The sequence below is a fragment of the Panulirus ornatus genome, chromosome 49, assembly GCF_036320965.1.
Source record: "Panulirus ornatus isolate Po-2019 chromosome 49, ASM3632096v1, whole genome shotgun sequence".
NCBI classification, from domain to species: domain Eukaryota; kingdom Metazoa; phylum Arthropoda; class Malacostraca; order Decapoda; family Palinuridae; genus Panulirus; species Panulirus ornatus.
Window position 1 is genome coordinate 8,781,723 of NC_092272.1, and position 15,152 is coordinate 8,796,874.

Genomic DNA, 15,152 nt, shown 5'->3' on the forward strand with positions numbered 1-15,152 from the left:
AAAAGAAATGGGCCCCCCAAAAAATTTTTACCCACCCCCAAAATAACTTTGCTTTCTTATTTTTAAAATTACCCTTTTTTCCCCCACAAATAATAAAAATTTAATTAATTTTTTTTTTTTTTTTTTTTTTTTTCCACCCCCTTTGGGGTCTCCCTTTTGGGGGTTCCAAAACCCAACAAAAATTTCCCCCCAACCCCACCCTATACCCATTTTCCCAAACCCTTTTCCCAAAACCCCCCTTTTCCCTAAACCAGCTTTATTTAAACCCCACTTTCCAAACTTTCCTTGTTTAAAACCCCTCCCCACCCCCGCCCCAAAATCCATTTATACACCATCCTTCCAAACATTTCCCTTTTCCCAAACCTCCCAACCTCCCTTTGTTGGAAACCCTTTTCCCAAAACCCCTTTTTTAAAATAATTTTCCCCTTCCCAATTTTGGCCCCCCTTTTCCCGCCCTCCCCCCTAAAACCCAATTCCCCTTTTTGGTTTCCATCCCTAAAACCCCTCTCTCCCTTTGCCCAAACCAAATTCAAAAAACACCCCCTTCTGCTCTCTAACCACGTCCCTTTTTTTTTCCACAATCTTTCTTACCCTTCCCGTTACTCCCCTCGATCAAACCACCTATATATAAATATTAAAAACTTTTTTCCTCCACATGCTTTCTTCTTTAACCCTTTGTGCTAAAATTTTTCATAAAAAGGTTTTCAATATACAATAAATGGTTTGTTTAAAGCTCTAAAAAAGATAACCCGGGCCAAGAACCCTTTTTTTTCCCTTCCTACAAATTTTTTTTTTTAAATATAGGCAAGCGTCACGAATCTGATTTATTTTTAAAAAAGTAAAAAACTCCCAAATTAAAAGAACATTTAAACAGTTTCCCTGAAGAATCAAAAGGCTGCCCCTTTAAATTTTTCCAATAAGCAAAAACATTTTTTGGGGTTTCTTGCCACCCTATGATGGGTTTTTTGGGGCAGAATTACGAGCTACTGATAGAAATCAGGGGCTGAATTCTACTTTTTTCTTTTTGCCACAACTCTTTTCAGCCATAAAGGGATTTGACTTTTTTCATAAATCTATTTTTCCCTATTTATATTTTTTTTTATGTTCATACTTTATTTTTTTATATTGAACTTTTCACTTCCCCTGCATTAGCGAGGGGGGGTTGAAAAGGAAAAGCGAAAAAAATGGCCCAACCCAACCCAAACCCTCATATCCCATATATACACATCCCCCAACCACCCCCAATTTTTTTTTTAAACCCTAAACATCTAAACATAAAATATATATAACAACACAGCCCTTATACATATATACATTTTTACATTTTTCCCAATACTAAAGGGCACTTTTTCTTTCCCCCGTCACCAGCCCTCCCAAACACATGAAATGAAAACCCCCTCCCCCGCTTGGCCGAGGCAGCACTAGGAAAGACAACAAAGGCCACATTGTTCGCACTCATTCTCTAGCTGAAAGAAATGCACCCAAACCACAGCTACCTTTCCCATCCCGGCCCCCCCAAAAAAATTCCATGGTTTTCCCCAGACCTTCACATTTCCCCGGTTCAAGCCTTTTACGCACATCAACCCCGGTATACAAAACCCAAATTTACTTATTCCTTGCATGCCCCCTTTTCCCTCCCCCCATGTTCAAAAGGGCCCTTTATCAATTAAATTTTTTTCAATCCCTCCCCTTTCCCCCTCTAATTTGGTCTCCCCCTTTTCCTTTTCCCTCCACCCTGACACCCTAAATCCTCTTTTTTAAACTTTCCTCACTCAATTTTCTCCGTTGGGCCAAAAAAAATTTCAAAACCCCTCTTCTCTCTCTCAACTACACCTTTTTTATTTACCAAACATTCTCTTACCCCCTTTTATTAACATACTCGATTCCAAAAGAAAACAAATATTTTCCTAAAAAAATTTCATTTCCGCTATCCACCCCTCCCCAAACTCTACTAAGCCCAATTTCCCCCTTTTTAAAACCCTTTTAACAAAAGTTTGGGGCCAATATTCCCTTTAAAAAATACCCATTTTTGTTTCCAAAGATAACCCGTTTAAATCCACCCCATTTTTTTAATGCTCCCCGAAAATTTCGGGCCCCCCCCCCACCCAAAGAATTTACTTCCGCTTCCATGGTTCCATCCCCTGCCAAATTTCCCTCCCGATAACTAAAACAATTTCACTTCCTCCAGTTTTTCCCATTCAAACTTACCTTTCCCAATTTAAACCGTCCCTCACCCTGCGTACCAATAAACCCTTGGTCTTATTTAATTTTACTCCAGCATTTCCTTTCAAACACTTTACCAAAAATAAAATCACCCCCTTCCCGCAAATTTTTTCACACGAATCAGCCCCCAGCGGGTATCATCAGCAAACAACAACTGATTTAAATTCCCAACTTTTTCCATCCAAAAAAAAGACTGCATACTTTTCCCCCTTTCCCTTAAAACTCTTGCAAATTTATCTTTCCCCAAAAAACCCCATCCATAAACAAAATTAAACAACCCTGGAGACTTTAAGCACCCCCTGCCACAAACCAAATTCACCCGCGAACAAATCACTTTCCTCCTTTCCTACCGTACACATGGCCCTTTTATCCTCGATAAAAAATTTTTCACTGCTTTTTAACAACTTACCTCCCTCCCCCCATAAAATTTTTTAATGCTCCACGAGAACTCTAAACAATTTTAAACCCTATTGGGCCTTTTTCCAGATCCAAAAAATGCTACAAACCCAAAACCATTTGCTTTTTTAAGTATTTTGACATTAAAATTTCCCAAAACCCCCCTGAATTAAACACATTCCCTACCCTTACTTTTAAAACCACCACTGCTCTTCCCCAATCCGTTCCTGTACAACCTTCACCCCTTTAAACAATACCCCCCCATATAATTTAACCCCCCAAAAAACCAAAAAACTTTTTACCTCTTAATTTTGAGACTTACTCTTTATTCCCCTTTGCCTTTGTATAATGGCACTATGGGAAGCATTTTTTTCCCAAGTCCTCAGGTACCTTTACCATGAGTCATTATTTTATTTTATTATACTTTGCGCTGTTTATCCCGCGGGTTTGGGGAGGTAAGGGAAGGGAAAAAGACGGGAAAAAAATGGCCCAAACCCCCCCCCTTTCACATTTTATTTTACCCAAAACCCCCAAACCCCGGCAAAAAATACATTTTTTACACAGTTTCCATTGGGTTTTCCCCCGAAGCTTCACATGCCCCCAATTTAATCCACGAAGCACGTCACCCCGGAAATACCACATCGCTGACCACCAATTCACTCTCTATTCCTTGCCCTCCTTTCACCTCCTGCATGTTCAGGCCCCGATCACACCAAAAATCTTTTTCACGCTCCATCTTCCACCTCCAATTTGGTCTCCCACTTCCTGTTCCCTCCACCTCTATCACTATATCCCTTTGTCCAATCTTTTTCCTCACTCATCCTCCCCTGTGCCCAAACCACTCAAAACACCTCTCTGCTCTCTCAACCACGCTCTTTTTATTTCCACACATCTCTCTTACCCTAACGTTACTCACCATCGATCAAACCAACTTCACACCACACATGGTCCTCAAACAATCTCATTTCCAGACATCACCTCCTGCCGCACAACTCTATCCATAGCCCACGCCTCGCAACCATACAACATTGTTGGAACCACTATTCCTTCAAACATACCCATTTTTGCTTTCCGAGATAATGTTCTCGACTTCCACACATTCTTCAAGGCCCCCAGAATTTTCGCCCCCTCCCCCACCCTATGATCCACTTCCGCTTCCATGGTTCCATCCGCTGCCAGATCCACTCCCAGATATCTAAAACACTTCACTTCCTCCAGTTTTTCTCCATTCAAACTCACCTCCCAATTGACTTGACCCTCAACCCTACTGTACCTAATAACCTTGCTCTTATTCACATTTACTCTTAACTTTCTTCTTCCACACACTTTACCAAACTCAGTCACCAGCTTCTGCAGTTTCTCACATGAATCAGCCACCAGCGCTGTATCATCAGCGAACAACAACTGACTCACTTCCCAAGCTCTCTCATCCCCAACAGACTTCATACTTGCCCCTCTTTCCAAAACTCTTGCTTTACCTCCCTAACAACCCATCTAAACAAATTAAACCAACCAGGAGACATCACACACCCCTGGGCCGCAAACCTACATTCACTGAGAACCAATCACTTCCGCTCTTCCACACTACACAGCCTTACAATCCTTCGATAAAAACTTTTCACTGCTTCTAACAACTTGCCTCCCACACCATATATTCCTTAATACCTTTCACAGAGACACTCTATCAACTCTATCATATGCCTTCTCCAGATCCATAAATGCTACATACAAATCCATTGCTTTTCTAAGAAATTTTCTCACATACATTCCTTCAAAGCATACACCTGATCCACAACATCCTCTACCACTTCTGAAACCACACTGCTCTTACCCCAATCTGATGCTCTGTACATGCCTTCACCCTCTCAATCATACCCTCCACCATATAATTTACCAGGAATCTCACAAACTTTAGACCTCTGTAATTTGAAGCACTCACTCTTACCCCTTTGGCCTTAGTACAATGGCACTATGCATGCATTCCGCCATCCTCAGGCACCTCACCATGAGTCATAACATACATTAAATAACCTACCAACAGTCAACATACAGTCACCCCCCTTTTTTGTAAATCCACTGCAATACCATCCAAACCCACATGCCTTGCCGGCGTTTCATCTTCCACAAAGCTTTTACTACCCCTTCTCTTTTACCAATCATCCCCATACCCCCTCACCTTTGCAAACCACCTCGATCCCAAAAACAGCCCTATGTCTGACCACTACTATTATCAAACACAATCCACCAAACCATCAAAATACTCACTCCATCTCCTTCTCAACATCACCAACTGACTTGTTTATCACCTCCCCATATAGCCCCCTTCAAACCATATTCCCATCTTGTTCCTTGTCTTACTCACTTTATTACTCCTTCCCGAACATCTTTATATTCTCCCTAAAATTTAATGATACCCTCTAACCCAACTCTCATTTGCCCTCCTTTTTTGCCTCTTGCACCTTTCTCTTGAACCTCCTGCCTCTTTCTTTTTATACATCTCCCACTCATTTTGCATTATTCTCCTGGCAAAACTCCAGTCCAAATGCATCGCTCTTCTCTTTCACTAATAATCTTACTTCTACATCCTACCACTCACTACCCTTTCTAATCTGCCCACCTGTCCCACACTTCTCATGCCACAAAGCAGCTTTTGTGCAAGCCATCACTGCTTCCCTAAATACATCATTCTCACCCACTCCCCTTACATCCTTTTTTCTCACCTTTTTCACATTTCTGTACTAAGTCTCTCCTGTGACCCCTCTCACACAAGTCTCATACCAGCTCACTTACACTCACACTTCTTCTTCACCCCAACATTCTCTCTTCTTTTCTGAAAACCTCTACAAATCCTCACCGTTCGCCTTCCAGTGCAAGACAATGATACAACATCCCTCCAGTATGCACAGCTCAGCATGCCTATCAATTAACACGTAATCCAATAACCTTTCCTGGCCATCTCCCCACCTTACGTACATATACTTATGTATAATCTCTCTTTTTAAAACCAAGTATTTTCCAATCACCAGTCCTTTTTCAGCACATAAATCTACAAGCTCTTCACCATTTCCATTTACAACACTGAACAACTCATGTACATCAATATTCCTCAAAAGCCACATTGCATCACTGGCACTGCATTTGATGATTAATAATCTTCTAAACTTTCCTGCCTGAAACAACCTCCAACTTCAACTTTCAGCGGTAGGAGGCCCAATCACTCCAAGTCCTTTTCGTAGCTCACCTCATTATCATCCTTTTTATCACCTTCATTCTTGCTATAAGCCCTGCTTTTGTGTCCGCTTTTCCCTTCCATTCTCCATACCTAAGCATGTCAAAGGCTGCTGCCGTCAACCTCTCCCACTTTTCATCTTTCTTCAAAATACTCTTTCATCTTAACTTCACTTTCTCCTTTTATTCAACAACTCCCTCCTTACTTGTCACATTCTCAATTCCACTCTTACGTCCACCTTTATCCTTTCTCACCACTTCCAGCCACAAAATTTCTTATTTTCTTTAACTTTTTTCTTCTCTCTCCAGTCATTTCTAATCTCACTATCACTATGTTTTTTCCAATATTATTTTTATCTCACAACCTGTTTAAAACTCACAATTCTACCGTCCAATAGCCTTTCTCTAACATTTTAAACACATTCCACTCAAGATTACAACCCCAGACAATTTAAGTAAAGAAAAGAGAGAAGGCATTTGGACGATTTTTGCAGGAAAAAATGAAATTGAGTGGGAGATGTATAAAAGAAAGAGACAGGAGTCAAGATAAAAAGGTGCAAGAGGTGAAAAAGGGGGCAAATGAAGTTTGGGGTGAGAGAGTATCAATTAAATTTTTAGGGAGAATAAAAAGAAGTATTGGAAGGGGTAAATAAAGTGCGTAAGACAATGGACAAATGGTAACTTCAGTGAGGTGCCTGAGGATTGGCAGAATGCATGCATAGTGCCATTGTACAAAGGCAAAGGGGATAAGAGTGAGTGCTCAAATTACAGAGGTATAAGTTTGTTGAGTATTCCTGGTAAATTATATGGGAGGGTATTGATTGAGAGGGTGAAGGCGTGTACAGAGCATCAGATTGGGGAGGAGCAGTGTGGTTTCAGAAGTGGTAGAGGATGTGTGGATCAGGTGTTTGCTTTGAAGAATGTATGTGACAAATACTTAGAAAAGCAAATGGATTTGTATGTAGCATTTATGGATCTGGATAAGGCATATGATAGAGTTGATAGAGATGCTCTGTGGAAGGTATTAAGAATATATGGTGTGGGAGGCAAGTTGTTAGAAGCAGTGAAAAGTTTTTATTGAGGATGTAAGGCATGTGTACCTGTAGGAAGAGAAGAAAGTGATTGGTTCTCAGTGAATGTAGGTATGCGGCAGGGGTGTGTGATGTCTCCATGGTTGTTTAATTTGTTTATGGATGGGGTTGTTAGGGAGGTGAATGCAAGACTTTTGGAAAGAGGGGCAAGTATGAAGTCTGTTGGGGATGAGAGAGCTTGGGAAGTAAGTCAGTTGTTGTTCGCTGATGATACAGCGCTGGTGGCTGATTCATGTGAGAAACTGCAGAAGCTGGTGACTGAGTTTGGTAAAGTGTGTGAAAGAAGAAAGTTAAAAGTAAATGTGAATAAGAGCAAGGTAATTAGGTACAGTAGGGTTGAGGGTCAAGTCAATTGGGAGGTAAGTTTGAATGGAGAAAAACTGGAGGAAGTAAAGTGTTTTAGATATTTGGGAGTGGATCTGGCAGCGGATGGAACCATGGAAGCGGAAGTGGATCATAGGGTGGGGGAGGGGGCGAAAATCCTGGGAGCCTTGAAGAATGTGTGGAAATCGAGAACATTATCTCGAAAAGCAAAAATGGGTATGTTTGAAGGAATAGTGGTTCCAACAATGTTGTATGGTTGCGAGGCGTGGGCTATGGATAGAGTTGTGCGCAGGAGGATGGATGTGCTGGAAATGAGATGTTTGAGGACAATGTGTGGTGTGAGGTGGTTTGATCGAGTAAGTAACATAAGGGTAAGAGAGATGTGTGGAAATAAAAAGAGCGTGGTTGAGAGAGCAGAAGAGGGTGTTTTGAAATGGTTTGGGCACATGGAGAGAATGAGTGAGGAAAGATTGACCAAGAGGATATATGTGTCGGAGGTGGAGGGAACGAGGAGAAGTGGGAGACCAAATTGGAGGTGGAAAGATGGAGTGAAAAAGATTTTGTGTGATCAGGGCCTGAACATGCAGGAGGGTGAAAGGAGGGCAAGGAATAGAGTGAATTGGATCGATGTGGTATACCGGGGTTGACGTGCTGTCAGTGGATTGAATCAGGGCATGTGAAGCATCTGGGGTAAACCATGGAAAGCTGTGTAGGTATGTATATTTGCATGTGTGGATGTGTGTATATACATGTGTATGGGGGTGGGTTGGGCCATTTCTTTCGTCTGTTTCCTTGCGCTACCTCGCAAACGCGGGAGACAGCGACAAAGCAAAAAAAAAAAAAAAAAAAAAAAAAAAAAGATGAAAGAAATGATTTGAATCCAGGCAATTGTAATCTAGCAGCTACTATCCAAAACAAAACAAAAATAACTCCATTTAGTACAACAGAGATTAACTTGTCATTAATGTATCAAACTTGGTCAGGAAAATGCAATAGAGATTACCTTATCATCAATAGTATCAAACTTGGTCAGGAGAATGCCATCAATAACCTGAGGTGTGTTGGTGGTGGAGTGGTTAGCCAGAGCACGATTGAACTTCACAAGCTGATCCACAGCCTCATTACCAACAAGGGCCTCACCCACGAAAAGAGTTAAGTCTGGTTCATTCACCATGATCAGCTAAATAAATACATGAGTGTTAGATAACATCTTCAACAATGATTTGCTATTGTAAATGTGGTTCACATTCAGAAAATTATTATGTTTACTGACATATTTACATAAAGAATAAAATTTTATTTTCTTCCCCATAGTGGTTATGATCACAATTATGGCCTCAGATTGTCAGACAGAACAGGATGAAATAAATTTTGCAAAAGATATTTTGAAACAACTGAAGTGCACCATCAGTTAATAAATCAATAACACTATTGCTAGACATACCTGTCACCTACTTCAGGTTATAGCTTCAACACACTACAAAAAAAGTGCTTTTCTGAAGATAGCTATTTTCTTTCTTGTTGGTAAATAAAATATGCTCAATTTCTTACTTAGGTAAATCTGAACATATAATCAAAATGGTAATTAATTACAAAAATACAGCACAGGAAACAACAATTTCAGTGATGGTTGTACGAGTCAATGTAAAAATATATCATAAGAGATAGCAGGCAACCACTGATCAGGGAAGTATGAGTGCCGGGTATTAGGAGTATTAGAGCCAGCTCTGTGCTGTTCGTTACATTCCCTTCCTTAGTCCACTTTGGTGTCTCTTCTATACGTTTCCACAAACTCACACTTCCTAAGCATCATTCATGACACCTGACCATGCAACTCGCACAACTCTAGATTTATAACAGGAAAAGTGGAACTACACAAAGTCAATGTTTCTTCAACACACTCAGAATAAAGCCACTAGTCAAGGACAGCTGGACAGTTCCCAGGGCCTCCTTAACCATTATTATGTGACATAGCCCCAAACCATCTCTCCCAACACTAGTACCAAATCTGGCTCTTTCTCTACTTATTTCTGCAGCATTCATGGGTCAAAGCCCAACCCTATCTGTATAACACCATCTCTCTAATTCATCTCCAGACCTCTTTCTCGAACCAAACTGTCCAAGCCTGCCTATCCTCTACACAATCAAATCTCCAACTATAATCTTTACCATTGCTTCTGCTCAAAGGGCAGCTTTTCTGTGCTAAATGTATTACACAAACACTGACTGCTTGCTTCATGGGTCTTGAGACTCCTAATTCTGAAGCCATGTGGCTCAAAATTTACCCACCCCCATAACTTTGCTTTCATATTTTGTATATATTACCCTTATTTCTTCCAAATATATATATATATATATTTTTTTTTTTTTTTTTTTTTTTTTATACCTCGTCGCTGTCTCCCGCGTTTGCGAGGTAGCGCAAGGAAACAGACGAAAGAAATGGCCCAACCCCCCCCATACACATGTACATACATACGTCCACACACGCAAATATACATACCTACACAGCTTTCCATGGTTTACCCCGGACGCTTCACATGCCTTGATTCAATCCACTGACAGCACGTCAACCCCTGTATACCACATCGCTCCAATTCACTCTATTCCTTGCCCTCCTTTCACCCTCCTGCATGTTCAGGCCCCGATCACACAAAATCTTTTTCACTCCATCTTTCCACCTCCAATTTGGTCTCCCTCTTCTCCTCGTTCCCTCCACCTCCAACACATATATCCTCTTGGTCAATCTTTCCTCACTCATTCTCTCCATGTGACCAAACCATTTCAAAACACCCTCTTCTGCTCTCTCAACCACGCTCTTTTTATTTCCACACATCTCTCTTACCCTTACATTACTTACTCGATCAAACCACCTCACACCACACATTGTCCTCAAACATCTCATTTCCAGCACATCCATCCTCCTGCGCACAACTCTATCCATAGTCCACGCCTCACAACCATACAACATTGTTGGAACCACTATCCCTTCAAACATACCCATTTTTGCTTTCCAAGATAATGTTCTCGACTTACACACATTCTTCAAGGCTCCCAGAATTTTCGCCCCCTCCCCCACCCTATGATCCACTTCCGCTTCCATGGTTCCATCCGCTGCCAGATCCACTCCCAGATATCTAAAACACTACACTTCCTCCAGTTTTTCTCCATTCAAACTCACCTCCCAATTGAATTGACCCTCAACCCTACTGTACCTAATAACCTTGCTCTTATTCACATTTACTCTTAACTTTCTTCTTTCACACACTTTACCAAACTCAGTCACCAGCTTCTGCAGTTTCTCACATGAATCAGCCACCAGCGCTGTATCATCAGCGAACAACAACTGACTCACTTCCCAAGCTCTCTCATCCCCAACAGACTTCATACTTGCCCCTCTTTCCAAAACTCTTGCATTCACCTCCCTAACAACCCCACCCATAAACAAATTAAACAACCATGGAGACATCACACACCCCTGCCGCAAACCTACATTCACTGAGAACCAATCACTTTCCTCTCTTCCTCTCTTTCCTATATATATATATATTTTTTATATTTTATTATACTTTGTCGCTGTCTCCCGCGTTTGCGAGGTAGCGCAAGGAAACAGACGAAAGAAATGGCCCAACCCCCCCCATACACATGTATATACATACCTCCACACACGCAAATATACATACCTACACAGCTTTCCATGGTTTACCCCAGACGCTTCACATGCCTTGATTCAATCCACTGACAGCACGTCAACCCCGGTATACCACATCGCTCCAATTCACTCTATTCCTTGCCCTCCTTTCACCCTCCTGCATGTTCAGGCCCCGATCACACAAAATCTTTTTCACTCCATCTTTCCACCTCCAATTTGGTCTCCCTCTTCTCCTCGTTCCCTCCACCTCCGACACATATATCCTCTTGGTCAATCTTTCCTCACTCATTCTCTCCATGTGCCCAAACCACTTCAAAACACCCTCTTCTGCTCTCTCAACCACGCTCTTTTTATTTCCACACATCTCTCTTACCCTTACGTTACTCACTCGATCAAACCACCTATATATAACTATTCAACTATCTTCCTCCAGCACTGCTTTCTTCATACCCATGTGCTGAAATCTTCTATGAAAGCGATTTCAATATACAATAAATGGATTGATTAAGCTCTACTCAAGATAATCCTGCAGGAGCCAAGAACCCTTTCTCTTTCCCTTCCTACTATTTTCATGTTTAATATAGGCAAGCGTCACGAGATCTGATTTATTCTTAAAAAGTGAAAACTGCCATAAAAGATACGATTTAAACAGTTTACCTGCAGAATCTAAGGCTGACCATTACTTCCAATAAGCAGAACATCTTTCTGGGTTCTTGCCATCTATGATGGGATTTTTGGCAGAATGACAGAGCTACTGCATAGCACTCAGTGCTGAATTCTACTATTCTCTTTCTTGCCACAACTCTTACTCAGCCATCAGGGATTGACTTTGTTCATAAATCTACTTTTCTATGTTGATATTTCTATGTATCATACTTTACTTTTATATTGTACTTTGTCACTGTCTCCTGCATTAGCGAGGCGGTGCAAGGAAATAGACGAAAGAATGGCCCAATCCACCCACACACTCATATACATATATACACATCCACACACGCACATATAATTACCTATACATCTCAACATATAAATATATATACACACACAGACATATACATATATACACATGTACATAATTCATACTGACTGCACTTATTCATTCCCGTCACCAGCCCTGCCACACATGAAATGAAAACCCCCTCCCCCGCATGTGCGCGAGGCAGCACTAGGAAAGACAACAAAGGCCACATTCGTTCGCACTCAGTCTCTAGCTGTCATGTCTAATGCACCGAAACCACAGCTACCTTTCCACATCCAGGCCCCACAAAACTTTCCATGGTTTACCCCAGACGCTTCACATACCCTGGTTCAAGCCATTGACAGCACATCAACCCCGGTATACAAACAATTCACTCTATTCCTTGCATGCCTTTCTCCCTCCTGCATGTTCAGGCCTTGATCACTCTAAATCTTTTTCAATCCATCCTTCCACCTCTAATTTGGTCTCCCACTTCTCCTTATTCCCTCCACCTCTGACACATATATCCTCTTTGTCAATCTTTCCTCACTCATTCTCTCCATGTGACCAAACCATTTCAAAACACCCTCTTCTCCTCTCTCAACTACACTCTTTTCATTACCACACATCTCTCTTACCCTTTCATTACATACTCGATCAAACCACCTCACACCACATATTGTCCTCAAACATTTCATTTCCAGCATATCCACCCTCCTCCGCAAACTCTATCTATAGCCCATGCCTCTTAACCATATAACATTGTTGGAGCCACTATTCCTTCAAACATACCCATTTTTGCTTTCCAAGATAACGCTGTTAACTTCCACACATTTTTCAATGCTCCCAGAACTTTCGCCCCCTCCCCACCCTATGATTCACTTCCGCTTCCATGGTTCCATCCACTGCCAAATCCACTCCCAGATAACTAAAACACTTCACTTCCTCCAGTTTTTCTCCATTCAAACTTACCTCCCTAATTAACCTGTCCCTCAACCCTGCTGTACCTAATAACCTTGCTCTTATTCACATTTACTCTCAGCATTCTCCTTTCAATCACTTTACCAAACTCAGTCACCAGCTTCTGCATTTTCTCACACGAATCAGCCACCAGCGGTGTATCATCAGCAAACAACAACTGACTCACTTCCCAAGCTCTCTCATCCACAAAAGACTGCATACTTGCCCCCTCTTTCCAAAACTCTTGCATTCATCTCCCTAACAACCCCATCCATAAACAAATTAAACAACCATGGAGACATCACGCACCACTGCCACAAACCAACATTCACTGAGAACAAATCACTTTCCTCTCTTCCTACACGTACACATGCTTATATCCTCGATAAAAACTTTTCACTGCTTCTAACAACTTACCTCCCTCACCATATATTCTTAATGCTTCCACAGAGCATCTCTATCAACTCTATCATATGCCTTCTCCAGATCCATAAATGCTACATACAAATCCATTTGCTTTTCTAAGTATTTCTGACATTCATTTTCCAAACCAAACACCTGATCAACACATCCTCTACCACTTCTGAAACCACACTGCTCTTCCCCAATCCGATGCTCTGTACATACCTTCACCCTCTCAATCAATACCCTCCCATATAATTTACCAGGAATACTCAACAAACTTATACCTCTGTAATTTGAGCACTTACTCTTATCCCCTTTGCCTTTGTATAATGGCACTATGCAAGCATTCCGCCAGTCCTCAGGTACCTCACCATGAGTCATTATTATTATTTTATTATACTTTGTCGCTGTCTCCCGCGTTTGCGAGGTAGCGCAAGGAAACAGACGAAAGAAATGGCCCAACCCCCCCCATACACATGTATATACATACCTCCACACACGCAAATATACATACCTACACAGCTTTCCATGGTTTACCCCAGACGCTTCACATGCCCTGATTCAATCCACTGACAGCACGTCAACCCCGGTATACCACATCGCTCCAATTCACTCTATTCCTTGCCCTCCTTTCACCCTCCTGCATGTTCAGGCCCCGATCACACAAAATCTTTTTCACTCCATCTTTCCACCTCCAATTTGGTCTCCCTCTTCTCCTTGTTCCCTCCACCTCTGACACATATATCCTCTTGGTCAATCTTTCCTCACTCATCCTCTCCATGTGCCCAAACCACTTCAAAACACCCTCTTCTGCTCTCTCAACCACGCTCTTTTTATTTCCACACATCTCTCTTACCCTTACGTTACTCACTCGATCAAACCACCTCACACCACACATTGTCCTCAAACATCTCATTTCCAGCACATCCATCCTCCTGCGCACAACTCTATCCATAGCCCACGCCTCGCAACCATACAACATTGTTGGAACCACTATTCCTTCAAACATACCCATTTTTGCTTTCCGAGATAATGTTCTCGACTTCCACACATTCTTCAAGGCCCCCAGGATTTTCGCCCCCTCCCCCACCCTATGATCCACTTCCGCTTCCATGGTTCCATCCGCTGCCAGATCCACTCCCAGATATCTAAAACACTTCACTTCCTCCAGTTTTTCTCCATTCAAACTCACCTCCCAATTGACTTGACCCTCAACCCTACTGTACCTAATAACCTTGCTCTTATTCACATTTACTCTTAACTTTCTTCTTCCACACACTTTTCCAAACTCAGTCACCAGCTTCTGCAGTTTCTCACATGAATCAGCCACCAGCGCTGTATCATCAGCGAACAACAACTGACTCACTTCCCAAGCTCTCTCATCCCCAACAGACTTCATACTTGCCCCTCTTTCCAAAAGTCTTGCATTTACCTCCCTAACAACCCCATCCATAAACAAATTAAACAACCATGGAGACATCACACACCCCTGCCGCAAACCTACATTCACTGAGAACCAATCACTTTCCTCTCTTCCTACACGTACACATGCCTTACATCCTCGATAAAAACTTTTCACTGCTTCTAACAACTTGCCTCCCACACCATATATTCTTAATACCTTTCACAGAGCATCTCTATCAACTCTATCATATGCCTTCTCCAGATCCATAAATGCTACATACAAATCCATTTGCTTTTCTAAGTATTTCTCACATACATTCTTCAAAGCAAACACCTGATCCACACATCCTCTACCACTTCTGAAACCACACTGCTCTTCCCCAATCTGATGCTCTGTACATGCCTTCACCCTCTCAATCAATACCCTCCCATATAATTTACCAGGAATACTCAACAAACTTATACCTCTGTAATTTGAGCACTCACTCTTATCCCCTTTGCCTTTGTACAATGG

At 41.8% G+C, this 15,152-nt stretch overlaps 1 protein-coding gene across 1 annotated transcript in view; it reads right to left on the minus strand.

The window, feature by feature from the left end:
* Positions 1–15,152, minus strand: part of SrpRalpha (signal recognition particle receptor alpha) — a 75,575-nt gene that overhangs the window by 27,468 nt on the left and 32,955 nt on the right. Inside the window, exon 5 of the mRNA XM_071690949.1 lies at positions 8,266–8,442. Coding sequence (XP_071547050.1) covers positions 8,266–8,442 — 177 coding nt within the window. The remainder of the gene's footprint in view (positions 1–8,265; positions 8,443–15,152) is intronic.